Here is a 27,020-nt window from a genome sequence, read left to right on the forward strand (position 1 = left end):
CAGAGGCTTTAAAGTTTATGCCTCCTGTCCCCACCTCTGCCCCTGCCATTTCCCCTTCACACAGCTTGTCGCCAGCAGCTCCGTCAAAAGCCAGGGACAGTGTCTGCGGCAGGTGCCGGAAAGGTATGCACTTGGTGGATGGAGAGACGGGTGGTTGGTTGGTGGAGGTGGGCATGGCCCCGAGATGAGCTTTCTGGATTAGCTAAGAATTTCATTCGGTGGCTATTCTACAACCACCCAGGAAGACTGAGTGCGAACACGTATTTCTGCCCCCGACTCCAGTGGGGTTGTTTTTCTTTTTTCTTTTTTAAATGTTTATTTATTTTTGAGAGACGGAGACAGAACACAAGCAGGGGAGGGGCCGAGAGGGGGAGACGTAGAATCTAAAGCAGGCTCCAGGAGGGGGCTCGACGGGGGGCTTGAACTCATGAACCATGAGATCACGACCTGAGCCAAAGTCAGATGCTTAACCAACTGAGCCACCGAGGTGCCCCTCAGTGGGTTTTTTTTTCTTAATGACTTCGCTGAGATGAAATTTATGTACCAAAAACCTTACCCGCTTTCGGTACACCATGAATTACTTTCACTAAATGTACAAAGCAGTGTACCCATCATCACTGCAATCAATCACCCTCACCGGAGGGATTTTTAACTACCTGCAAAATGTACCATGTTTCAGTGAACCAGATAATTTCCCCCCATTGCTTCACATTCTCCAGAATTTCTGGCTAAAACAAAAACAAAAACAAAACAAGCAAACAAACAAAAACAATACCCGTCTATGTCCGTGCAAACACATTGATAATTCTAAGGTGCACACAGAGTCTGGAGATAAGGGAAAGTTACAGCTGAAATAGTATTTAGCATTTCTTTGGGCTCATTAACATGCCTTTCTGGAAGCCCAGCCTACTTTCACCTGGCCTCTGGATATATGGCCCTGGAAGAAAAGGCAGGTGTTTATTTTGTCTTTAATCTAGAACCTGGCAATGGTGCCCAACCTTTTATTCCACCTTAAGGCCAAGGAGCCCAGGCAAAGGGATGCACTTAGCTTTTTTAATACCAGCACCAAGCACAGCAGGGCCTGAACCAAACCCATGCTAAGAATGGTGGGGGGGGGGGGGCATCTCCTGCACTCTTAAGAACAGGGAGGCTCCCTCCACCGGTAGCGGGGGCCCCACAGAGCTGCCCCAGACCTCCCCCCCTGACAGCCCACCCAGGTCATCAGAGGACACACGTGCACCAGCAAGAGGGACTGACTACTTGGGTGAAATCGGCCACATCTGACACGAAAGAGACCCTCCCGTGTGCCAGCCACTGTTCTCAGCACTTCAAATATTTTAACTGATCTCATCCTGATCACAATCCCATTACTGTCCCCATTTTAGAGGAGGAAACTCAGGTACAGACACATTAAATGGCTCGGACACGGTGGGGCTGGCTTCAGAACCTATGTTCCTGATCCTGACGTCCCCACTTCTTTGAGAGGAACAGATAAATCTTCTGTTCACCTATAGAGGTTGGGGTGATGGCCACATGGAGAAAAAATACAGGAGACCAATAAAGTTTCTGAGGTGTGGACTCCAGAAGGACATAATACGCATCAGCTGTCTCCTAAAGTTTTATCCCCACACCCTCTGCCAACACACACATGCACACACACACACACACATCCCATTCTGATAGTGAGTAGTGCCACTGAAATACATTCAATTGAGCAAATACTTGTTGAGCACGAGCTGTATGTCAGGAGCTACGCTGGGAACCAGGGGCCATGCAAAGATGAAGAGTTTCTTCCCTCAAGGACTTGACTTGAGTCTCGTCAACTTCCTGCCGTGTTATTAAATCCGATCTTTTCTCTCTCCCATCAACCCGTCAAGCAGTCCCCATATCACACGGCTGTGGAGGCAGTAGGAAGTCCCACTGCAAAGTCAAAGTCCCATCCAAGCAAGATCAAGTTCCAAACAAAGTTTGTTGGGGGAATCAGAGCTCTGCCTTGGATAGAAAATATCCAAAAGATGAAGATAGAAGATCCGAAAGATGAAGAGAGAAAATAATATACATACGAAAGATGAAAAACGTCAGAAGAAAACTGAACTAAGTAGGTTCCCCAATAACCAAAACAGAATTAACCAAGACAATCACCCCAGAAGAAGGTGTCTCTGCAAAGGCCCTTTTCAGAAAGCGGGGGAGGGAGTCGGGATGAGTTTTCATAAACACCCCAACACTGCGCGCCGGTCATGTGCCCCCTGTGCTAGGGACAGACACGCCAGCGAGAGTGAGCCCCAGTCCTGAGCCGAAGGAACGGGCATCGAGCACAGCTGGGTAACGTACTGTCCCGATCCTCCTATCTCCTTAAATCCTGTATGACCGTCTCCGTCCTCCGCACTCTTGCCTGCGCGCCGTGCCCGAGCCCAGTGTGCAAGACTCAGAGCTCGTCACGCTCCGCGTGCACAGCATCTCCCAGGCCGCCTGGGCCCTGTGCTCTTCTCGCTGGCACAGACTGGCCAACGGGCCTGTCCCGCTGACGCTGCTAACGTTCAGGCACACAAAACACGGAACCATTTCTTTGACTCGGATTCCCCACCCGAGAGCAATGCACAAAAACGGCTTCGTTGTTCGGCTCCATGAGATAAACCAGGAAAGGCTCCAAAACCTATCGAGTATTTCCCCCCTAACCTACTTGACCATCTTACTCCGGGCCTGGAAGATGAGAACTTACAGACTTGGTGTTCAGAGAAACGTAAGCTTCTGGGAAAGCGCTCACCTTTATCTCCTTTCCTGTGATCGGCTTTGGCTTTCAAATCCTTGTCTCTTGGCAGAAAATTAGCTACTCACTTATTATCACGTCGAGGCCAGCGTGGAAACAAGGACTCGCATTTACCTCCGCTGGGCGACATGTGGTGGATATACACTTTGCCGTCGCGGACGTTGTCGGGGGTAACTGACACCAGATGGTCTTTCCACACTTTGATGCGGTTGGAAAAGCCGATGATATTGAAATGATCCTGGGGTCGGAGGTCGTGGAGAATCGTGAACAGGGCATCCTTGGTCTGAACAAACACAGAAGCAAAACCAGTCACATCTGATCGCCCGGGTCCTCGTGTCTCCTGGCTCGGAAACTGCACGCCAGGAACAATCCCGGGGTTAAAATTAAGTGCCTAAGATGTGGAGGGACTTGGATAAATGTCAAGCAGCTTGGTCACCTAACTGGGAAAAACTGGCATCAACGTGTCACAATGTTCTACGAGACACAGATGTGTGTTTAACATGTGAAATGTCACACACTGCTGCGAGTCACGGTATGTCAGGCCTCCGTATTTTCACAGCGGCCGTTCTCTTGACCCGGAAGGTTCTTTTCCTCTGTCTTATGCCCATTTGTTACCTGACAGGCTCCTAGTCATTCTTCAAAACCCAGCTAATGTGCTCTATCCTCCATCTGAAACATTTCCTCCTTCTTCCAAAGAGAACCGATCCTCTCTCTTCTAGGCTAGCGCTGCACTCAAAATACTCGTGGGGTGCGTAATTACCCAGTCGTGATTGTTTGCTTCGTATCTGTGTCCCTTACTGTCTTGTAAGCTCTTGGTAGGGAGGTCCCATTCATCTCCATATCATCCCGTGGGCGGGAGAGTTCCCAACACATGGGGGGGGGGGCATAGGTGGAAGTTCAGCAGAGACATGCATGCAGAAACATTTTATGAACCGTAAGACTAAAGGTATATATAGTTAATACCCTAAGAACTTAAAAGAGAATGCAAACATAGGGCCGCAGCGAGGTGAGAGGGCTTCATGGAGGAGGGGCAAGATGAGGGCAAAGGAAGTGGGTGGGCTGGAAGACTAGGAAGGGCATTCTGGAAAGCAGCGAGGACAAGTGAGCTGAATGAGTAAGTGCAGAGAGAGGGAGAGGTGTGGAATACAAAATACTGTTGCCGATACAAACGAAGTCGGACAGACACCCCCCTTCATCTCTGGGACCCACAGAAAGAGAACACCGAGAAGGATGGGGTGTAGGACACACAGAGCTGACAGTGTTCGAGTAAAAATAAATCAGATAGTTACAATAACCAGATGTGGGTGGAGGGCCCTAAGTGTTGACACGGACGGTGTGAGGCAGGAAGCTGGCAGAGCTCAGACTCCTCACCCTTCCTTCCACGTAGAGCCAATGCCACCCCCAGCGTGCGCATCAGATGGCCCGGCAGTCTAGACCTCCGGGACGTCTGGAGGCCCACAGCTGCGCTGTGACGGGACAGCGGGCACTGTTGTCCCTGAGACAGCCCCGCCGGCCACCCGGCTGGAAGGCAGGCACCTGGACAAACTCGCACGCTCCCCAGAGCACGGAGCCGGCCGGGCGCCACAGGGCGCGGGTGTGGACAAGGGGCAGCTCCTGGGAACACCACGGCTTGTTCAGCAGCCAGCATCCTTAGGGATCCTTAAATAGTGCGCTGGAGACCTTGGCAGGGGCCCGCCCGGCTCCTCTGTGCCAATTCCCCTCCCCCGGCCCCTGATGGATACTCTGCTTTAGGAATAGTCGCTCCAGCCTCTTCCCCCTCCTCCGCTTGACTCGGCGGCTACAGGTTTCTTGTGACCTTGTAAGGCCACAGCTGCAGCTCGCTTATCCTCACATGCACCCAGGGGAGGCGGGCCGGCGGGCTCGCACGGCCGGACGCCTTTCCAGTTGCCCGGGGACCGGCCGGACGGCCTCCCGCCCCTCGTCCCGGGAGGCCCGGATGGAAGCCGCCACTGTCCTCTGCAGCCAGCTCCTTCCGTTAACTCTTTGCGGCCGCGGCCCCCCTCCCCGTGTGGCCGATGACCCCGGGAGCTCTGCATTCTTGGAGGGCTTGAAAGGCAGGAGGAAGGGGAGCGTCCAGAAAGAAGAGTGAGCGAGAGTGGACTTCAGCTGACATTTCTGCACGCTCTGTTTACAAGCCGAATGTGAACACAAACCTTGTCAGACCTTCCAAGAGTACAGTCCAGAGAACTAAGCACATTCCAGGAAGATCAGAGGAGGCCCAGAACGGCACAGAATGCGCAGTCCAAGCTTGCTTGAAGGCCTGAACTCCCCCGAAGGCAAAGCTGTGTCACGTGAGGGGCTGGCCTAAAACCCTTAAGAGACTGGAAGGTGACAAGGAAGACGACCTGTAGACGCTTCCAGTGCAGGTGGGCAGATGACGACGGTTCCCACCGGCGCCCCGGCACCCTTGCCAACTAGTGTGACCGACGGGAGAAGACACTGATATCCCAGCCTGCCGTGTTCCTTGGCCTTCTTCCCTGTCCCCAAAGCTCCACTCAGTGCCCTTGTGCCCTAGAGAGAAGCCTGTCTGCTCGAGACCAGTCACTCCAAACACAGCGCTGGGAGTGACGATGCCCTCACTGAACAGGTGACCACGGGACACCATGCAAATGTCTTCCCCGGAGATGTTTAAAATAAGCACATACGACGTGTGCACAGAGTTTCTGTGGAGGTTAACACAATCGGTGGCTGGGTCTGGTTAGCGAGGGAGGCTAACTGTCCGACACTGGACAGTTACACTGAGCCTTTGGGGTCCCGAGAACACTTCCAGGAAGCCACCATCGTCCACGTTTACTTTCTGGGACAAGGACAGGGCTTCTCTGCGAAGACGGGTTCAGGTCACTGTATCCAGCCACCAGGTGGTGAGCCTGCTGGGGAGGAATCAGGAAGTCTTGGGGAGAGGGGGCAGTTGGGAAGAGGCAGGAAAACCATACCCCTTGCGGAGGGAAAGAAACATAAGGAACAGCGGGGGATCTGGCTGCGGAAGAAAGCAGAGTTCTTAAAGAGGCCAGCCGGCAGCAGAGACAGCGGGCCAGCTCTGGGGCCACGAATCAGTTCCTAGAGGCCCCAGCCCACGGACGACAGGCACCCGCACAGTCCCTGCAGACGCCGCTCTGCAAACGTCACCAGAACATTCCAGAGGGCTTTCGGACTGAAGAGAGATGAAAGGTGCACAGATACAACTAATAAAATAAAAGGATGTCTCTCTTACTGTCCAGGCAGTGAAGAAGTGCCTTGGCCGGCAAGGTCATTAATGATGGCTTTGTATAATCCTAGCTATCTGGAACCACGATGGATGGGGACTGCTCTCCGCTTGAGCCTGTTTTATGGGGATGAATTCCTCTTCTTACACACTCTCCTTGGGTTAAAAGAAGGAAGACATATTTCCCTTGGAAACAATGCCTTAGAAGTTAATTCCAGCTCTGCTGTAGGGTTACCATTAAGTCTTTTAGTCCCTGTCCTTAAAGTTAAGTACCTTCGGGAACAAGGTGGATATAAATAACTACAAATAAAACTCTCTGCTTCAGATTCTCCATTCATTCAGTGTGGTTGGCTACGGTCCCCCTGTTCTAGTGGATCTTCAGGAAGGAAGCGATTACGGTACCCTCTGATGGCGTCTGTCGAACGGGCAGGACTGGGTCCCTGGAGTCGAGCACGCCGCCCCTCGGGAGGGGAGTGCCCAGGAGGCAGCTCTGCCCTGTGCACGTCGGGCCCTGTATTAAGCCAGGGCCAGCGATGGGAACGTCCTCTCCCCCTTCCCTACGAAACGGAACCCTAGCAGCTGCAGGCGCTCGGCAGAACCCTCGAGGGGGTGAGCGTCCGCCGGGCTAACTAACTACTGCGCCAAGAATGACCGTTCAGCATTTCACAAGCAGGGAAGCATCGTATGGTGAGACCCTCAGAGTGAAATGTCAGTGAGGCCGTGACAAACACAGCTGCCTGCCCCCTCCCAGCTACCACTGCCATCAGGGTTCCCGACGATGCCGCTTCTCTCAAATATTTCTGGGTCTGTGCCAGACCACACTCGACAGGAACTAGCGGACACAAACGGCTTTTGTACCACAAAGTCTGGGTTGTTGGGCGTAATACGAGGGGAGCCATGACATCATGGGCGAAATCCAAGTTCAAGGGTGTTAGATATTAGCCCTTGTATGTTTCCAGCAGAATGGTCACACTGTTCTCCTCAGCAGTGCCCTCACTTCCTCATACTGAGAAGTTTACCAAGACGTCAGCGTTCTTTCATTTTTCCACGTGGTCCTTTTCGATGAACCCAAGAGAAAAATCGCCTCCGATGAACAGCTTAAAATAATCCCGCAAAGAAGCATAAGCCCGCCTCACGTCTGAGTTGGGCCCCGAACAAAAATCAAGAACAGACACACACCAGGGAAACAGCCCTGTTTCTGAAAGAGAGTCCCCGGAAGTGGACGACGTCCACTATAAACTGAGGCCGTGTGTCCGTCCGCCTTCTCCCTTCCCCAGGGGGGTCCATACAGGTAACGGGGGAGAAAGAGCAAAGCCAATTTATACTGTGCTCCTGTTAGCCTGCAGTCCTTCTTGACGCCAGCAGGGGGACGGGCTCATTGCCCACGGCGTCCCCTGGCAGTCCGTCCCCACAGTCATTCTACCATTCTACGCAAAAAAGTCTGTGACTCCAGCAACGTCTGCAACACCAGATCCCCACCGCAGCATTAAAGCGCGTGTCCAGGCCCGAAACGGGGGGAATGGATACGTCCGCCCTCCCAGAATCTCTGTGCTCACGCCACAGGCTTCCACGCAGGACGCTGTCCCAAGTCTCCCTGGAGTCACGGTCACGGTTCAAGACCGCAGCAGCCCCAACGTGCCAACAGATGCTGCAGTCCATGGGGATCAGCTATGCTTCAGCGGGACTATTTCAAGACCGTGGTATTTCAAGATGACGAGAACTTAATCCACAAGAGGCAACAGAACCTTATATTTTTACACACTGCAAGTCTTCCAATAATTTAAAGGAAAGTTTTGAAATCTTATTGTGACTGACCCACCAAATTATCAGATTTTTTTAAAATCCCAACTTCAGGAGCAAGGCAATAAATGGGGTGAGAGAGACTGTTTCTTCATAACATAATTCATGCTTATATCACTGTTACATTTAAAACCAAAAATCTAGCCACAGACTGGTTTCAGAGAAGAAACCAAAACATTAAAAAACAACATTACCCCACTGACTACGGTTAAGGCGCCTCAAGAGGTTCTGTACGCTCATAAAGGAAATCCGTGATAACACGATGCCTCTTGCCGCCTCTCTGCCACAGGGTTTCCTAAAACGAACCTCATTAGATAATTTACATTTTAAAATTATAAACTGTAATACAAGAACCAGAGGGTCGAAAAAAAGTGTCTCTCAGATTTGAGGAATCTTGTTGAAAGAAACTAAAACTATTTTTCTATTGGCTGAAATATTCTTTATGGAAAGAGCAGAAACTAAGAAGTCTGCTTTATATAAATGGAAAACTTGGAATAGAAGTCATCACGCCTTCTAGTGCTTGAAACAACAGATGTTGGTGAGGATGCAGAGAAAGGGGAACCCTTTGGTGCTGTTGGTGGGAACGCAAACTGGCGCAGCGGCTCTGGAGAAGAGTATGGAAGTTCCGCAAAAAATTAAAAATAGAGCTACTCTAGGATCCAGCAATTGTACTAGTAGGTATTTACCCAAAGGATACAAAAATGCTGATTCGAAGGGGCACAGGCATCCCCGTGTTTACAGCAGTGCCATCAACAATAGCCAAATTATGGAAAGAGCCCAAATGTCCATCATCTAATGAATGGATAAAGAAGATGGGGTTTATACACAATGGAATTTTACTCGGCAACCAAAAAGAATGAATACCTGCCATTTGCAACAACGTGGACGGAACTAGAGGTATTATGCTAAGCGAAATCAGTTAGTCAGAGAAAGATAAGTATCATATGATTTCACTCATATGTGGAATTTAAGAAACGACACAGATGAACATAGGGGAAGGGAAGGAAAAATAAGATAAAAGCAGAGAGGGAGACAAACCATAAGAGACTCTTAAATACAGAGAACAAATGAAGGGTTGCTGGAGGGGGCGCTGGGTTGGGGGATGGCTAAACGGGTGATGGGCATTAAGGAGGGCACTTGTTGGCATGAACACTGGATGTTATATGTAAGTGATGAATCATTAAATTCTACTCCTGAAACCATTACTATACTATATGTTAACTAGCTTGGATTAAAAAAAAAATTTTTTTTAATGTTTTATTTATTTTTGAAAGAGAGAGAGAGACAGAGTGCAAGCGGGGAAAGGGCAGAGAGAGAGGGAGACACAGAATCCCAAGCAGGCTCCAGGCTCCGAGCTGACAGCACAGAGCCCGAGGCGGGGCTCGAACTCACGAACCGTGAGATCGTGACCTGAGCTGAAGTCGATGCTTAACCGACTGAGCCACCCAGGCGCCCCTAACTAGCTTGGATTTAAATAAAAAATTTTTTTAAAGTTCAGTAAATGCTAAATACGAACTTGAAATTTCACCTAGAAGCAAATGTGGAAAACATTATTTCTTTGGTCTCTACGATGTAATGCTCATGCTAGAACGAAGAGAATATTTGAATTAAGCAAAAGCATAAGGTTCCTATATTTAAAAATGTATTGTGTTATGCTATATAATCTCCTTTACTGCTTGACTTCTCACTTCAAATGCTCTTTCAATGCAGTATTGCACTAGACTCCGTTAGACTACCTAATTACTTCTGTGTTTACCCAAGCTGTGTGAAACTATAAGATTGTGGTTATTTCATAAGTAGAGAAAGGCCCCTTTTTGGCCTAAATATCATTATTACTTCAGGCCTGGATCTAAGAGAAAATGATTGCTAAACACCAAATTCTGTCTAAATTCAGCCTTAACCAAAAAAAAAAAAAAAAAAAAAATCTGAATAGGTTTAGATATTAGAACATTTTTGTGATGTAAACATAACTACACTTCCCAAGTCTTTCGTGTTTGAATAACATTAATCTAACTTGAGAAGCAAATGGTCTCTCATGTTAATGCTCTGGCTAATGTTAAGATTCATCACCTAATGTTTTGACTCTTTTTGACAAATCTAGGAAACATTTGCCTAATAATGTCATTGTACATTCTTCTAAAAAGGCTCCCTGCCAACAGCATTAACATCTTTGATTCTGTAGACATTAATCACATCCATTTTTCACGCTCGATGTGTAACTAACTCAAGACTCAAAACAGATTATGTGTTCGCTCCTCTTTGCGTGGTGGATACTCGTCGGGATTTGTTCTCGTTGTCGATCCCTCACTCTGGCCAAGGATGGAGCTGAACCACTTCTATCTGTAGGCTCCTGCTCTAACAGGAAGTAAGAGATACTGACCATGAGATGTCCACCTCCGTTTACACGTCTCCTTTGTAACTGGTGTCCTTCCATCCATGTTCTGACACACCTACCGACTGCCCTGAGTGAGTTCTTCGTCCCCAGGGCCTGGTCTAACTTCTTAAGTTTGCACTCCCCAACTGCGTATCTGAATTCTGGAGCCCTGTTTCGTTCTACAGAATCTCGTGGTGTCTGACTCACTGAGTGCCCTTTGACCCAGTCAGCTCTCTCCTGACGTGTCGGTTCTCATGCCCGTCGCCGGGGCATAGGTCCACCCTGTGCCACCTGCTATAAACCTCCAGGGATGTGCCTTGACGAGCATTTAAGAACCGAAAGGTTGGAGAGGCTGCGAAAAAGCCATGCTAAATATGGAATAGTGGAACGGCTAGCAAGTAACCACAACACAGCAGCACGTGTAGACGGTACGTACAAGAAGATATTCGGAGGAAGTGGAGTCACCCCCCCGCAGGCAGTGATGACGTCCCTGTGTCTCTTTCATCTTCCCACACCCTTGAAGACACCGTGAGACTGCAAAGCGAGATTCTGGTCGCAGGAAGGAATAGGTGAACTTCGCTGTCGGGGGTTGGGGAGGATCTTCGCTTTTCTTCTCAGTTTTGGTAACACTTATTCTTATTTGCAGAAGGAGACTGATTCTGGAGAGTTAGAGGGTCCAGAGCAGAGAAGGCAGGAGCTTCCTTCTGCCCCCTGCCCACTGCCGTCCTTCAAAGGAGCAGCTTCACGCAACGGTCTCGGGCTCAAATCCCCACCTGCCTCCAAATGGCACGTTCGCTCTTGTCTCATGACTTTCTTCATGTTTTTCCTCAACCAGGAACTCACTCCCTCCCTTCCTGTCAAGAAAACTGCGTCCCATCTTCAAGGACTACACTTCCTAGGTCACCTCTGTCACTCATCTTTTGTTGACTACTTCAAGCCCTTGCCCTTCCCTAAAATTCTTTCCACTAAGCACTTGACGCGTTGGTCTGATTAACGTGGGATTGCTCCACATTTCTTTTCCCCAGCAGAATTCCCAGGTCCTTAATTAGAGGGACTTGAATGTGCTTCTCCAGCACACACGTTTGCTCTTGCCACTCATCACCCTCTGCTGGGCTCCTCTGGACCTTCCCACCCCACCGACTTGACTAACTTCTAGAAGACCTTAAGGCTCACTCGACTACCCCTGCTCCGAGAAGTCCATTACCCCCTTCTCCACTCCTAAAAAGACTTGACCGGCACCCGCTCTGTGCCATGACTGGACCACCGTATACCTCTGTCACAGGGAGCACTGTGCACACAACACTCACGCGACTTTTCTTCTCCTCCGGACCTCCTGAGAGAAAAGGTTCTGTCGTACTTATCTTTGTATCCCCTGTGCCTCGCACCTCTGCCACAGCACGTGATCGATGTCTGTTTCATTCTCTGAGGATCTGGAGTCTGCAGTGGAAGCCAAGGTGGGACCCGGGGGCAGAGTCAGGCGTCCCGCAGGGGAGGGGGGAGCCCATGCTCTCGGGCAGGGGTGGCACTCCGGGACCTCACCCTGGCGCAGTTCCCCAGCCCGGGCGGGAAATCCCTGATAAGCATTTGTTATCTCATTTAGCTTGCATCTACAGGATTTATCTTGTTCCTTGTAGCAAAAGTTGCCTTTCGGGCCCCGTCTAGCCCTTTACGGACAGCCGGCTGATCCGACTGGAGAGACTTGAGTACACAAGTAGGACGCCAGCAAGGAGAGGCCAGGCTTTTTGGTGATACGAGGACCATGCTGTCAGATGCTGACCAGGAGGCCCACATCCTGAACAGATCATGCGGGAGAACTCACAGCTCTATACTGTTCATGTTTCCTTTGTAGGACAGCCACGTGGTGCCTTTATTCAGAGAGCCTCAAAACTCTTTAAATGTGACCTCATTTGGGTAAATCTTAAGTGCCTCCACAAAAAGGGTTTTAAATGGGTGCCTCTGATTTATTTAAAATTATCTATATTATCGTTGTTGAGAAGCAAAAAAAAAAAAAAAAAAAAAAGAAACAATCCCAAGTTTTCCTTGGTGCTAGGGGGAAAAATACTTTGCCCTCTGTCCATCATTTATTTCCTCATATTCTGAGTCAGAGTCACAAACACGTTTTCCCCACTGCCTTCTGTTCCCCGCCCGAAGTCCCAGATCTCTGTTTTGCAATGTGCTTCTGAAACACGCGTCTGCTGGTGGCCATGTCTGGGCGAGAGCAGCTCAGCAGATGAGAATAAATCCTACCAACCGGAATGATCTCTAGCCATTCCAGTCAGTCACCCCTGTAGACCAGGGGTCAGCAAAGGATGGCCTGGGGGCCAAACCCAGACTGGTGCCTGTTTTCTGATAAGCAAGGCTTCTCGGCAGATTGCCAATGGCCGCCTTTGTGCCACAAGAGCACAGCTGAGTAGTAAGACGGGGACCGCCGAGCCTGCAAAGCTTACGTACGATATTTACTATCCGTCGTCATAGAAAGTCTGTCGACCTTGGTTCCAGGAAACCAGAAAGGGGGAAGCTGGACATTTTTGTTATTAGCTGGACCCATGTTTTCAGAAGCTTACAACAAGGTCTGCAAGAGTACCCAAACCTTCCATCATCCATTTGTATTCTGATGGCAGCCATATAGTGCCTATCTCTGAGACCCTCCAAATTTCCTAGACATGATCTCATTTGGCCCACTGGCATCTTTCCTCTTCAGAACTCCTTCATTTGTTCAGGGAGCTCCAACCAGGTCTCTGCTCCCTGAGGCCCTTCTGGGTTCTGCTGGCCTTGCCCACACTCTTCCCAGCCGCTCAGTGAACCTCAGGCCGCCCTTCCTTTGATCCCCATCACATAAAAGCTACTTTCGGGGTGCCTGGGTGGCTCCGTCAGTTGAGCATCTGACTCTTGGTTTCAGCTCAGGTCATGATCTCATGAATCGTGAGTTCGAGCCCTACATCACTGACAGCTTCAGAGCCTGCTTGGGATTCTGTATCTCCCTCTCTCTTTGCCTGTCCCCCGCTCGCTCGCTCTCTCTCAAAAATAAACATTTTTTTTTAAAAAAGCTAATTTCTCAGTATCTTTTTTTCCAGCATCTTCTCTTTCAAACTGTGACAGATTGACATGTTCTTGAAGAGGACGGCTGGAAGGAAGGTCACGACATCACTGGACCTCCCAGTCACAAACCTTCTCCTCTCTACACCCCCGCTGTCTCCATGCCCGCACTCGGCCTGTCCAGCCCCAATCCGAAACGGAAAGAAGTCTGCATCCCTGTACGTGCCCATGGTGTGCTTCGAGTTGAATAATAAATCACTCGTAGTTAATTCTGTGCAGCAGGGCAAAGCAGCTCCATTCGTGTTTCGTGGCGCCAGCTGCCGGCCAAAGCCTCCCAGGGCAGCTGGCATCCGTGTGCACTCACCCGCGACGGGCAGCGTTCCGCATCACGTCGCTTGGCGGTAAGAACAGGTAGAGCCTGGAAGCTGGAAAGGCGGTCCAGTGTTATGGTCCATGTCTAACGGCACAGTGAAGAATGATATGGGGAAGAGCTTCCGCGTGGGAGAGACTGGGCTTGACGCTGAACTTCTCGACTTCTAACTTCCTGTATTTCAGCACAGTGAAGTCACCTCCCTGCCCCTCACCTTCTCATTTGCAAAAAGGGAATAACAACGTCTCTCTCATTGGATTGCTGAAAGAGTCGATGAAAAAAAATGTATGTAAACCACTTAAGAGTGCTTGGTATATACTAGTCACTCAGTGGTACCTACTGTGACTTAAAAGAGCATGCTGCATTTAATGTGCACGTGCTGGTATGCTTTTCAGCAAAAATCATTACCTACTATGTGGGAATATGTACTCTAATGATCAAAAGTAGGATGGTTCCCGAATCCATGCAGACAGGCTATATGCACATAAAATGTCCACACAGCTCCTGGAAGCAAAATTCCAGACGTGAAGACAAAACTGCTTTCCTGGAGCATGAAGGGAGCCAATGAATAAGGCACAAGCAACATTCACATTTCCCCTCATTTTAATTTGGCAGTTACAGAGAGGGAACATTATGCTTGTTCTTTACCCTCCAAAATTGTTTACTAAATGAACTGGTCAAAGAGGGGCGCCTGGGTGGCTCAGTCGGTTAAGCATCCGACTCTTGATCTCAGCTCAGGTCATGAGCTCATGGTTCATGGGATCGAGCTCCACGTCGAACTCTGTGCTGACAGCATGGAGCCTGCTTGGAATTCTCTCTCTCTTTCTCTCTCTCTCCCCCTCCCTCCCCACCCTTCCCCTGCTCATTTATTCATTCTCTCTCTCTCTCTCAAAATAAATAAATAGACTTTTTAAAAAATGGAGAAAGGAAGACAAACTTCCAAAAGCTACATGGAAATCTAGGGTTGGCACAGAATGGCACAGATTATGGGAACGAGTCTGTAGAAAGTTATAGCAAGAAAGACATCTGGTAAATGATGCATCAGCCAACTGCTCGGTTGCCAGATAGAGTCCGTTAGCCAAGTTCCTAATTATGAAGGCGAAAGTAGATCCAGTTATATAGATTACGGAAAGGAAAGAGAGGAACATGTAAATCTTGGTCAAGGAAAAATGAATTTCATGGAAATACATTCCCCTTAATGTTCCCAAGGACATGTATGTTTGCTAGTTCCAGTGCTTTAAGCATGAAATTTGTAACGAGAAAAAGGTCTACGCTGATCACATTTTCTGAGGCTCTTGTGAGCTCTTCCCACGAAGAGGTTTTATAAGTTGAAACGGAGAGGCAGAACTCTCGCCTACCCTAATACCAGACCTGTCTGTCGACAGATTCACCAAAGCACACGGGATAGAAAACAGAGCCAAGTCCGGTGCCAGCAGCCTGGGGGAGGCTCCGTAGCTGTTCCCCAGCCAGTTAGGTCCTGGCCTCCAGACTCACATCCCCACTGGGATGATGACCAGAACCAGAAAGTGCCAGGTGCGCACGGCTACGTGCACTTCCCAGGCACTGACGAGCCCGTTAGCAAGAATACGTTTCAAGGTCAGATGATCCTACGATTTCTATACATCAACTGTTCAAATGACAATGATTAAATACCGACTCTGTGTCCTTATTGTGATGAGTAACGTGAAATACTTCAGGCCCATCAAAGATGAGGGGAGCCAAGAACCTCCAGCCTTACAGTGACTGATTCTTCACAGGATCCAAGTGGACCTGTGACAAATGTCTGACGTTGCCAAGCCTGTTGACACATCACGAAAGCCCCGTGCTTGGAATAATTTTCCTCTTCACCAGTGGACATGATATTGTGTTCGAGACTCTGCAAACAGGCATCTAAGCTTTTCACTCACTGCTGTGGCCTTTGAGAGCTGCTAAAATAGCCAGCAGTTTTCGAAACACTCCGAGGCGGCAATGGGCTTTAGGAATTGTCTAGAAGCTTCTGACATGTGTTTGGCTGGTCTAGGGTGGTTCTCCTGGAAAGAGGCCACGCTGGAGCTCAGAAGCCAGCAGAGCACATGCCAGATTTTCAGTGCCCAGAAGTGATGGAATTTTAATATCCAGGAATGAGGGAGGAGGGGAGGCTGGCTCCCCGTGTGACGTCCACACTGCTCTTGCAACAGTGTGCGGACATCCCTCCTGCTGCGACACGGGTCCTGAAATGTCAACCTGCGCTCACCTTGCAGCCACGTGCCCTTCCACTGTTGCACGTGAGAGCGATGCCCAAGCACACGGCTAACCTGCACCAGGACACCGCACCATCGTGGTGGGGTTCACGGGCTGAGAGTCAGACCTGGCTTTGGAGCCCGGCCCCGCCACGTACTAGCTGAGTTATCTCCCATTGCAAAGCCTCGGTTTCTCCATCATTAAAATGGGGATGACAGCCAAATTCTTACAAAGATTAAATATCCTCTTATCCAATAATTCACGTAATACCTTTAGCATAATGCTCTGCATGTCGAAAATGCTCCGTGCTCTATTTTAGAAGTGCCCAAATTATTTTATCGCTCATGGTAAGTCTAGGAGACCCTGACTTAGTTCATTAGTTTTCTCTGAACGATTTGGGGCAGGATTTGTCTTTCTGGGGGTTATTTAGTTAGGAGGTTCTTGATCGTTCTCCCATCAGAAGTGAAAGAAGACACTGCGCCCAGGAACGGACTGGGTTTGAGGTTAAACCCTGATGTGACTCAAGCAGCTAAAGACAGGAGTCCTTCAAGCTACCGGGGCTTTGGGGTAACGGATGACCTTCGTCAATACTGGCCACGCATTTTACCATTTTGGCGTTCCTTAATATTTACTGGGACATAACTTAAATATTATAATTGTGCTGAATTCTACCAATGCATACTACGGATGCTGTCACTGTAAGTAATTTACGTTATTTTGACAACATGAAGATAAAAACAGCATTTTGTAATTTGCATTTTCTTAGTTACTAGTACACTGGGCTCTTTTTTCATACTCTTACTGAATCTTATTTCTTTTCTGAAAACCGTTTCATCTTCTCTGCCCATGTCTCATGTAGGATGAATATTAACCGATCTGGAATAGCTCTGCTATATTAAAGGCAAACTTCTCTTTGCCGCATATGTTTTCCCAGCCTTCTGCTCGCTTTCATTCTATTTCCACGGAAAACAAAAGTTTAACATTTTTATATAGCTAAAGTGATTGGCTTTTTCCTTTTGTAATTATTCCCATTGCTTTTAGGCTTAGAAGGTCTTTCCCAATTTCAGAACTCGTTCAATATGCGCCCATATTTCCTTACTTATTTTTGGGTGTGGTTCATTGGTTGGTCTTCGCTGCTTAATCCGTTTGGAATTCTTACTTGGGCAACAGTCGTAAATATTAATAAACTGGTAGGGCCTTTCTAGAAAATGTGTTTTTAATATCTGTACAAGCCACAAATTAGTTAGTATTCCTTACCCCATTAATTCCACTTCTAAGAATCTAGATTACTTAAGAAAACGATTGGCACGTGGTCAAGGATTTCTACAAGAAGACAGTCAGTCATCCCAGGGCTGTTTACAATGGCTTAAAAGTGGAAATAACTCAAAAATCTCTCACGGGTGGTGTGAGTGAGTAAATGTCTTCAGCTGCACCCTCCAACACGGTGACCACTAGTCACACGTGCCTACTTATATTTCAATGTATTAAAATTCAATAAGATAAAAAAATGCAGCTGCTCAAGTTGCATTAGTCACATTTCAAGTGGTAATAGCCACGTGTGGCTAGTGGCTACCACACTGGAGACAGCACAGGTACAGAACATTCCCATTCTCATAGAAGTTTCTACTGAGCAGTGCTGCCATTAAAGTCAGCTTTTTATGGAATAGCTAATAGTATCAGATGTATCCCTAATATGAGGGTAAGTAAAAATACCAAAATACAAAAAATTTGGTGGGAACACAGATTCGGAGGGGTTGCAGTAATTTTTTTATTTAAGATTTTTAAGTTTATTTGCGAGAGAGCACAGCGGGGCAGGGGCAGAGAGGGGGAGAGAGGGAGAATCCCAAACTGTCAATGGCAGAGCCCGATGTGGGGATCGAATTCATGACCCGTGAGATCATGACCTGAGCCAGAATCAAGAGTGGAACGCTAAACTGACTAAGCCACCCAGGAATTTTAATTACCAACATCTTCGTCAAGTTATATATTTTTCCCCCAGAGGAAACCCAAACCCCGGCCTCATGAAGGTCATTGTGTTAAAGAAAAAATAATTAAGAAAAATGAAGACTTATGGGTGCATAGGAAGTTGACGACATACACAGGGAAACCTAGTTCATGGCACCTACTCAGTAACTTAACTGCTAATTTTTCCCAAATCGAAATGGGACTTCCCAGACTGGGTCAAATACAAGATGTAATTAACACTATATTCTGTGGCCAACAGCGGTCCCCAAAGAAGCCATGATTATCCATCTGTCAGCACCTGTATTCCAGCCAAAAAGTCACAAAAACAACAATGGCACTTAAGAACCTGGAGTATATAAAGAATATTCAGTAAATATGGAAAGGCTGTGAGGCCTATCAAACACCTCTCAAAAATCAGCCAGTACCGAAGAACATTTCACGTACGTGTGATTAATCACTTTGGGAAATACTGCCTGTAGAGAAAACCTACAGCGAATCTGTACCCAACTCTCCCACTGAAAACAACTAAAAAAAGCAAACTACAAAATGAAAAAAATTTTAAACCAAAACGGTATCGAAACAGCGAGAAAAAATGATCTGCGAAAAGATGAAAATTTCAAGAGGTGGGCTCAGCATTTGGGATCACTTTTATCTAAGGGATGTCTGTCAAGGCCAAAGAAGTATCTGAGAGGCTGAGCATCATGTTAGTTGCTTAGAGGGTCAGAAGTCAAAGTCCAGAGCCCACCAGGGATAGGTGCTCAGGGAAAACCTCCATATTTTGTACCAAACAGAAATAAATCAGTCTTGAGAGGACTGTGAGCCATCTGGGCCACCCAGGAAAACCCCAGGCCCTGAAAACGGACTAAAACAATCCCAGATTTAATCCCCCAGCTACCTTACAGAAACACCCCAAACTTTCTCTAGCAGAAAAGATCATCATCCAAGGCTTTAAACTATTTCTATAAACAAATGTTTAAAATGATGTTCGTCATGCAATCAAAAATGACCAGTCACACAAGAAGAGAAGAGAAACAGTAAGAACAGCTCCTCCGGGCCTCAAGTTTGGGATTATCAGACACGGACTTTAAAATAAGTATGTTTATGGTACTTGAAAAAATCAAAAATGTTATTACAAACTTTGCAAAATAACTGAATATTCTAAAAAGTGGCAGATTGGAAAAAGAACCAAATGGAAATTCTAGAAGTAAAAAACGCAATAACTGAAATAACAGGATAGACAAGTTTAACAGCATACTGGACATAACTGAAAAGAGAATTTGTAAACTTGAATAGCTTTGGAATGAAGTATGCAAAGGCAAAAGTTGGAATAAATAGAAGAGATCATGGGAAGCAGAATATGGAGTGATTTTCTAACACTGGAATCCTAGAAGGAAAAGGAAAAGTGACCCAAAGCAATTCCAGAAATAATGGCTGAGGATTGTTCCACGAATCCACAAATTCATGAAGTCCTAGGAACCTCAGGCAGGAAAAATAAGAAGTCTACATCTGAAATCATTATACTCAAACTACAGAAAACTTAAAGAGGAAAATCTTAAAAGCAGTTGGCAATAGAAGATCACCTTTAGGGGAATAACAGTTAGTAAGACTCCTGACTTTTCAACAACAACAATGAAAGCCAGGAGACAATGGGATCGATCTCCCAGGGACTGAAAGAAAATCACTACCAACCTACAATTCCATTCCTTTCAAAATATCCTTAAATACTGAGAGTGCAAAAGATAATTTTCAGACAAACAAAAACTAAGAGAATTCTTTACTGGCAGACCCACATTTAAGAAGATACCACGGAGTGTTCTTCAAGCAAAAGGAAAGTTAATCCCAGATGGAAGGTCAAAGATGCAAAAGGAAGGAAAAGCAATCACGTGGAGGAGGCAGCGGGTTGAATTCTGGACAAGAATGGGGCGTTGAAGAACTATCCAGAACCGATTTACAGGGTGAAGTTATCTTGCCCCTATACTAGTTGAAATTATATCTGGCAATCTTCTGAAAGAAAAAGAGTTCAACCTTATTTTTGCATGGGATCTCTTTTTTACTATTTTGGAGTGGAGAAAAATCAGATGCCATGAAGAAAAAAAAATCAACAGATTTTACTACATGACTTTTTAAACGCAGATGGCCAAAGAAACAACTTACAAAGTCGTAACTGAGAGAAAATATTTACAACAGCTGATCAGCTAAGATCAGGTTCCACTGCATGTGGAGTGGGATCAAGAGGTGAAGCAGAGGATTCTTTTGAGGTCTGAGGTACTATTTCACTCATTAAACCACATATTTTTAATTGCTAAAAACAGATCATGAATTAAGAAAGAAAAGCTAAGCGAACTAAGTGCTTGATGAATGTCGAGTTATTATTGGCTCTGGCAGCCAGTAGCTTTTTGTTTTCTGTTATGGGAGTTGACACTAGATTATAAATGCAAGTTTCTGATATTTATGACACCAGAGCAACATGAGGAATAGCCTTTTCCAGTGGGTGAAAAAGAACAATTGAATACTTGTATTTTTAGTATAATTTATAAATTTATAAAATTTATAATATTTAATATTTCATGTACCTTAATGTCCCTCCTATCCCTAGAACTTTAACATTCATCCTCAACGCTATAAGAATATCGCTCCTGGGGCACCTGGGTGGCTCAGTCAGTTAAGCATCCAACGCTTGATTTCAGCTCAGGTCATGATCTCGCCGTTTCACGGGTTTGAGCCCCACATCGGGCTCTGTGCTGAGAGTGCGAAGCCTGCTTGGGATTCTCCCCCTCTCTCTGCCCTTCCCCACTTGCATGGTCTCTGTCTCTCTCGAAATAAATAAATAAACTTAAGAAAAACATAGTATCACTCCTGAATTACTGAGACAGAAGTCCTTTGTTCTGAGGATAGGTCAAGGGGGCCGCCAAGGACTCTATTCTATTGCTCTTCAAAGGACATCACTACCGGACAGAACGACTCCGTCGACGATGGTGCTGTGAATTCCTGTCCCGCTCACATTATATACTCTGCCAGTTCCCTTTATTTCAAAGTATTTCTATAGCATATGTCTCTGCTCTCTTAAAACTGCCATCCTGAAAGGATAACGTCAACGGCTTAACTGAAGCAGTTCGGGAATGTTCTCTGTAGGCAAGAAGAGCTGGATGGCAGAGCGGATATTTGGCATCCCCTGCGCTTTATTCACAGAGAACGTCATGGCTCCAGGCACAGGTGAGAAAGCCCAAAACTGGCGGCTGGCGGCCACTCACCTGCCGGAGTTTGGTTCCCACCATGGAGGCACTGCTGTCCAGCACAAATACCACGTTCTTGGGTAAAGGAGGCAGGTCTTTGGGGGCAAAGTAGTGCACAAAATAGCCATTTAGAACCTGGTGGAGGGAAGAGAAGGTCGAGATGGTAGTACCCAGAACGGGCAGGCAGACGAGCTAAAACGGCCAGTCTCCATAACTTCTAAAAGTCAGAGCATGAAACAGCTTCCACACCCCCAGCAAAAGTATCTACTGACCCCTCCGGGAGACCCAACTGCCGATTTAATCTGCATACGGTTAATATCAGCCCTTAGAAACTTCCCGACGATGCTGACTAGCTCAATTTCTATTACCCACCCCCTTATGACCCCTGGCCCCTTGGAATTCCTGCTTCCTTCAGTATCTGGTTTTTACAAGTTGAGACGTCAAAGTTGTCTGCATTCTGGACGCGTGCAAATACATTTTAATATTCCCGCCCTGTCTCTGGAGCAATAAAACCTAAAGGGAAATGAGCCATTGCACCAGGCTCTCAATTAAAATTGAAGACGAACTAAAATTCTAACTTCATCTAAAACACGGCAGGGAAAATTATATTACAGATTTCATTTGCTCTCCAGATTACTGAAGCAGGAAATAGATAGCCTCAGCCTCCAGGAAGGGAACACCCTAGTCCCCTCGGAGACCTATTCTAGGGTAAAACAAATTTCTAAGAACCAGAGAGCTCTCCCTCCCTTAGGTAAGAACTGGAATCCCTCGTCCTGAGTCTAACGACAAGTATAAGCAATTGACAGGAAATGGTAACGATGAACCCATTACCTGGATGTCCCCAATGCTCTGCTCCCTGTTGACATCATACCTAACGATGAAATCTCCCAAAATGCCATTCTGGGCAATCTTGGCTTGTTGTACCACGCTAGGCTTAAAAATGATTTTGGCAAAAGTGTCATTTTGGTTGATAACAGTGGAAGGAGGCAGCTCAGAATCACCTGCAAATAAGACACAAACATAAAGAATAACTGAACCTACCAGTATTTTTCTGAAGAGAAGCTGGGCTGTTTTCAATAGACACAGAGGGTTAGAGTTTATTTTATTGCGAGGTTTACTTTCCATATGAACTTCACAGACTTCATACTGATAATATGTCACCGTGCAAGAGAGGTTAGATATGTCACCTCTATGCCTTCTTTTTCAACTTTTACGTGAACTGTGTAACATACGAAAGCAGGGAGAACAGTAAAATAAACCTCCGTGTACCCTTTATCCAACTTCAACAATTATCCACCTCGTACCAATTTTTTTTACCCGTTTTCACGAATCCCCTCACCATCTTTTGCTAGCATATTTTAAAACAAATCCCAGACATCATATTTCATCTGTAGCTACTTCGGTATGCATCTCTCATCACAAGTAACCAAACCAATGTTCAGTGCCGTATCATCCTGAAATACTCCGTCTGTATTGAAGTTTTCGTGATTCTCTAGAACGTGTCTTGGTAGGGCTGAGTTGTTTGAATCCAGATCAAAAACAGACCACACATCACACTGGCTTTATGTTTCTTAAGTCTTTTTTAATCTACAAATATCCCCTCCCCCTGCCTTTCTTCGAATGCTACGTAACTGCGTTGTGAAACACTCGTCATCCGTCTTCTGGAATTTCTCACATTCTGCATTTCGTGATTATTTGCTTGTCTTGTCTTTTAACTCGCTCCTCGATTCCCCTAGTTTCCAGCCTTAGCTCGCATTCTAACATCTGGGGGAGCTAGAAAAAATACCAATATCCAGGCCAAGAGCTCATTTAATTGGTCTGGGACGCAGCCTAGGCATCAAGGCTTTAAAATTCCCCATGTGAGTCTGACGCGCAGTCAAGGTTGAGAACCCCAGCTCCATCCTCCGTATTGTCCTGTGTTCCGGTAGGAAAGTTAGAGGCTTGGTTAGGCTCAGGTCAGGACTGCTGACAAGAACACTTCACAGGTGATGCTGAGTACTTACCGCTTTTTCAAATCAGAAGTCTACAGTATCTACTTGTCTACCTTCAGTCGTAGTAAGAAAGATGGCGGGCGCCCATATGGTCAATCGGACCCCCCATTATCAAGCTCCTCGTCCATCTTTCACTTCATAGTTTTACCAGTCACTGACGAGGTTCGTCTGGGGCCGCTATTTAATCCGAGTTGCAAAAGGGCGGGGTCTAGTCCTGCCATGCCTTCCATATGGGAATCTTCCACAAAAAACACCTTTCTCCCACCAATCTTTTAGCTGCCCTAACATACCGTGTGTCCAGAAAGTTTATGGCTCTTTTCAAAGAGCCAATGTTTTCCCCAGCATAAATCTTTACATACAAATTAGAATCACGGCAAGATACATAAATGGATTTTAAATGATTTATGAAAAATAACTGGGATGACAGATTAAGTACAGCCCATGTTTTACCCCTGACCTTCATTTTCTCTTAAAACAGAGAATTATTTTGCAGACTACTCACCTTTATAAATCCAAACACCACCATGTCTATGTGCTTAGCAATGGAAATTCAAATTTTTTAGCTCTGCATGCACCGAGGGGAACATAAAAATAAAATGGAGAATATAGGAACATCAGTGTACGTGGAGACTTCATCCGGATACTGAATCAAAGCCAGGCTCACAACTGCTGCAAAGCATCTGATTGTTTTTTTTTAAATCTATTCAAGTTGATACCGTAGAGTGAGCTGACCAGCCATCTCCCATCGCTAATTAACAAAATAAAAAAGGAAACAAGGCATAATTTGCCCATGGTAATTTGTATTTAAAAATAAACTTCCTTCTGCTAAGCGTTTATTAGACATTTAAGTCAAAGGAAGTTTAAACATTTCCTGCAACAGAACAGAACGTTATTTTTCAGGAACAGTTTAGGTGTAACTTGAACAGGAACCACTGGGAAGAACTGATTCTTGTATTATTTGCACCCATCAAGGGCAGGAGTTTCGGGTGTGACCAGAAAGGCAGCAAATAGGAGATTTCATTCTTACAGGAGGCAGTTGTAGGAAAGACACGCTTCCAACAGACCTGCTCATCTGCAGAAGGAGCTGGAAACGTCAACCGCGCATTTCCAGTTCACCAACACGGTCCAAGGCACCTGAGCACCACTAAAGACGAGGAAGGAAACAAAGGCTGCAAATGGAAAAGGTCCTTGACACGGAAGGAAAACGCACGCTCTTCAGAGTGGATCTCACATTGGTGATCACTGGTAAAGCACCAAGAGTGAGAGGCCTGGTAACACAGCTGAGCACTTGGAATCCTGAACGGGTCAGAAGGACCTGCTTCTGATACTGGCTCTACCTCTTATGACCCATGAGACTTTGGGCAAGTCACTGAGCCTTGGTGATCTCGTCCGCAAAATGGATTCATGGTCTACCAAACACACACTATTGAAAAGATTAAGTGATGTAATAGAGAGCAGTCCTTCCTTAGCCCCACCCTTATCCACATTCCAAGATCCCAGGGGATGCCTGAAACCCTGGATAGTACTGAACCCTGTATACACTATGCTTTTTTCCTGTACATACATACCTACGATCAAGTTTAATTTATAAATCAGGCACAGTAAGTGACTGACAACAATAGCAAATAATAAAATAGAACAATTACAGCAATAGCCTGTAATAAAAGCTACGTGAATGTGGGTCTCTCTCTCTCTCTCTCTCTCTCTCTCTCAAAGCATCTTCTGGGGCTGCACTCTTCTTCTTGGGATGATGTGGGATGATTAAGCGCCTCCATGATGAGATGAAGCGAGGTGAACGACACAGGCACGTGACCTAGCGCGAGGCCAGTCCAGACCTTCTGACCACATGTCGGAAGGAGAAGCATCTGCTTTCAGGACCGTGGGTGACCGTGGATAACCGTGACTGAGGGAAACGAAATCGTGGAGAAGGGAGGGGGGCTACTGTACTTAGACCCTTCTGACTCATGGTAAGCAGTCATGCTCGCTAATGTTATTAAAAGCCTTAAAAATACACAAAACAGAATAAGGGAACTAAATGCAAGACAGTACAACAGATTGAACTTGGGATACTGCGTGCAACAAAAAGGAGAGAGCCGCTGTGATTTACAACATCTCACAGTCATTCTGAGTGGAAACAGAAGACACAGAAAGAGGATACTCTCCACGCTTCCATCTACGTAAAGCTCAAGACCAGCACAGTGTGTCCGCGGCAACTGACGCGGGACAGTGGTTAAGAATGGTCGAGACCCCTGGGGGACAAGCACCTACGGGGAAAGAGTGCGGGAGATCCTTTGCGGTGGTGAAAATACTCTATGTCTTGGCCCGGAAGTAATTGTAGTACGGGTGTACACACATGTGAAGATTCACCCCTGAGATTTATACGCTTTGCTCTACGTGTAACCCCAATTTAAAAAAACCCAAACCCGCTGGGAGTTGGGTAGCAGAATAGACTGAACAAGCATTCCCTAGCATGGAGCGGAACGGCATCATTGGCCAGACGGACCCTATCTGTTCTTCTCCTTAGGATAAGTCTGTTAGTGTAGGCATTTATATGGGGATTAGGTGTATTCAGAGTAATTCCAGCTGGCAGAATTAGGACCGGGGCAGGGTTGCTGGGAAGCAGGCTCTGCGCAGTATGAGGAAGCTCTAGGAAAGATGCCCCGCGGGCAGAGGAGGCAGCTTTCACAGCCCATCTCACTGGAAGGGTTCCCGCAAACCCTGCATGCATCAACCACCCGCAGGGACCGGGCAGCGCAGTGCTCATGACACGGCCTGGGGCAGCAGCATCACCGGTGAACTTGCCAGAAACACAAACTCTTGGGCCCATCTGGAGACTCTCAATCAGAAACTCTGGAGGTGGGACCCAGAAAGCTGTATTTTCAGAAGCCTGGCAGGTGACTCTTCCCGCACAGAGACAATGGTCACGTGCCTTTTGGTGTATGTAATTGGGCGGCGTTAGATTATCTCCAACTTTCAAATTCTACATTAGAATTGACCCTCTTTATCCTACCAGCATGTACCTACTTTTCCTCGCTTCAAATCTCTCTCACTCCAATGCTCCTTACAATGCTCTGAATTAATACCATTCATGGTTGAACGAAAGCACTGAGGATTCAAAAGTATAATTTCTCCCTTCATAATTCATTTGACTAGGCTCTTTGATAGAAGCCATGAGAAAGATAGTGTATTATTATTTTGGTTTCTTAATGACCTCCGATGTTTGTTAGTTCGTGATGAAAATTCATGAGATTCCTCTAAATGGGCTTATTTTTTATGCCCCAAGAGTGGGTTGATTCCCACTTTGGTCACTCACCACGAAACCTAACTCCCGAGGCTGATTTCCACCCATTGAGTATCAGACAGTCCATGTGACCCAATGAATTTTCCACTAACTATCAAAATTTAAAAAAAAAAGAAAAGTTTGCTGGGAAAAATTCCAGAGCAACAACTCTAGGAAATAAAGTCGTTTTTTTTATTAGAGAAGCGAAAAGCCTTTTAATCAATGAGGTTAATATAGGCTGCCCCACAGTGACTGACCAACATCGCAAACCAGAGCACCGCTGAGATTTTCCTTATGTGCATTGTGGCCCGTACTGCTGACGGCCACAAAACAGCTCCCGAGCACAATGAGCTTTATGAGCAGGGCCCTGGGCGGTCACGGCATGTGCTCTAAAGATAATGAAGAATACAAGGGAAGAGGCTGGGAGCAGACCAAAAGAGTGAGACTCTGACCTACTTTTCTAATGAGAACCCACATGTCTTTTCCTCCTCTTGGTTTTCTCTCCTTCGTGCCCACTTGGTTGGGGGGAGAGAATGTAGCGCGATGACCGCTCTGATTTGGACGAAGCCAGGTCTCCTAATGGCATCTTCCCGTTTCAATGCAAGCATCAGAGCTCGTGAGCGAGGCGGCCTTCTGTGGCCCACCGGGGCCTCCAGTACCTCCCCGGGAAGGTTCACCGACCACTCCCTCTCCACCCACTCTTCCGCCACCCGCAGGTCACCAGTGTCCCCGGGATGTGCTCTTTTTTCCAGACCCCGGTA

General features: G+C 46.8%; 1 protein-coding gene across 2 annotated transcripts in view; it reads right to left on the reverse strand.

The window, feature by feature from the left end:
* Positions 1–27,020, reverse strand: part of ITIH5 (inter-alpha-trypsin inhibitor heavy chain 5) — a 78,611-nt gene that overhangs the window by 12,235 nt on the left and 39,356 nt on the right. For both annotated transcript variants that reach the window (XM_042991001.1, XM_042991000.1), the window contains exons 6-8: positions 21,820–21,989; positions 21,007–21,123; positions 2,882–3,050 (exon numbers count right to left, since the gene is read on the reverse strand). In XM_042991001.1, the coding sequence (XP_042846935.1) occupies positions 2,882–3,050; positions 21,007–21,123; positions 21,820–21,989 (456 nt within the window). The remainder of the gene's footprint in view (positions 1–2,881; positions 3,051–21,006; positions 21,124–21,819; positions 21,990–27,020) is intronic.

The sequence above is a fragment of the Panthera tigris genome, chromosome B4 (assembly GCF_018350195.1).
Source record: "Panthera tigris isolate Pti1 chromosome B4, P.tigris_Pti1_mat1.1, whole genome shotgun sequence".
Lineage (NCBI taxonomy): Eukaryota > Metazoa > Chordata > Mammalia > Carnivora > Felidae > Panthera > Panthera tigris.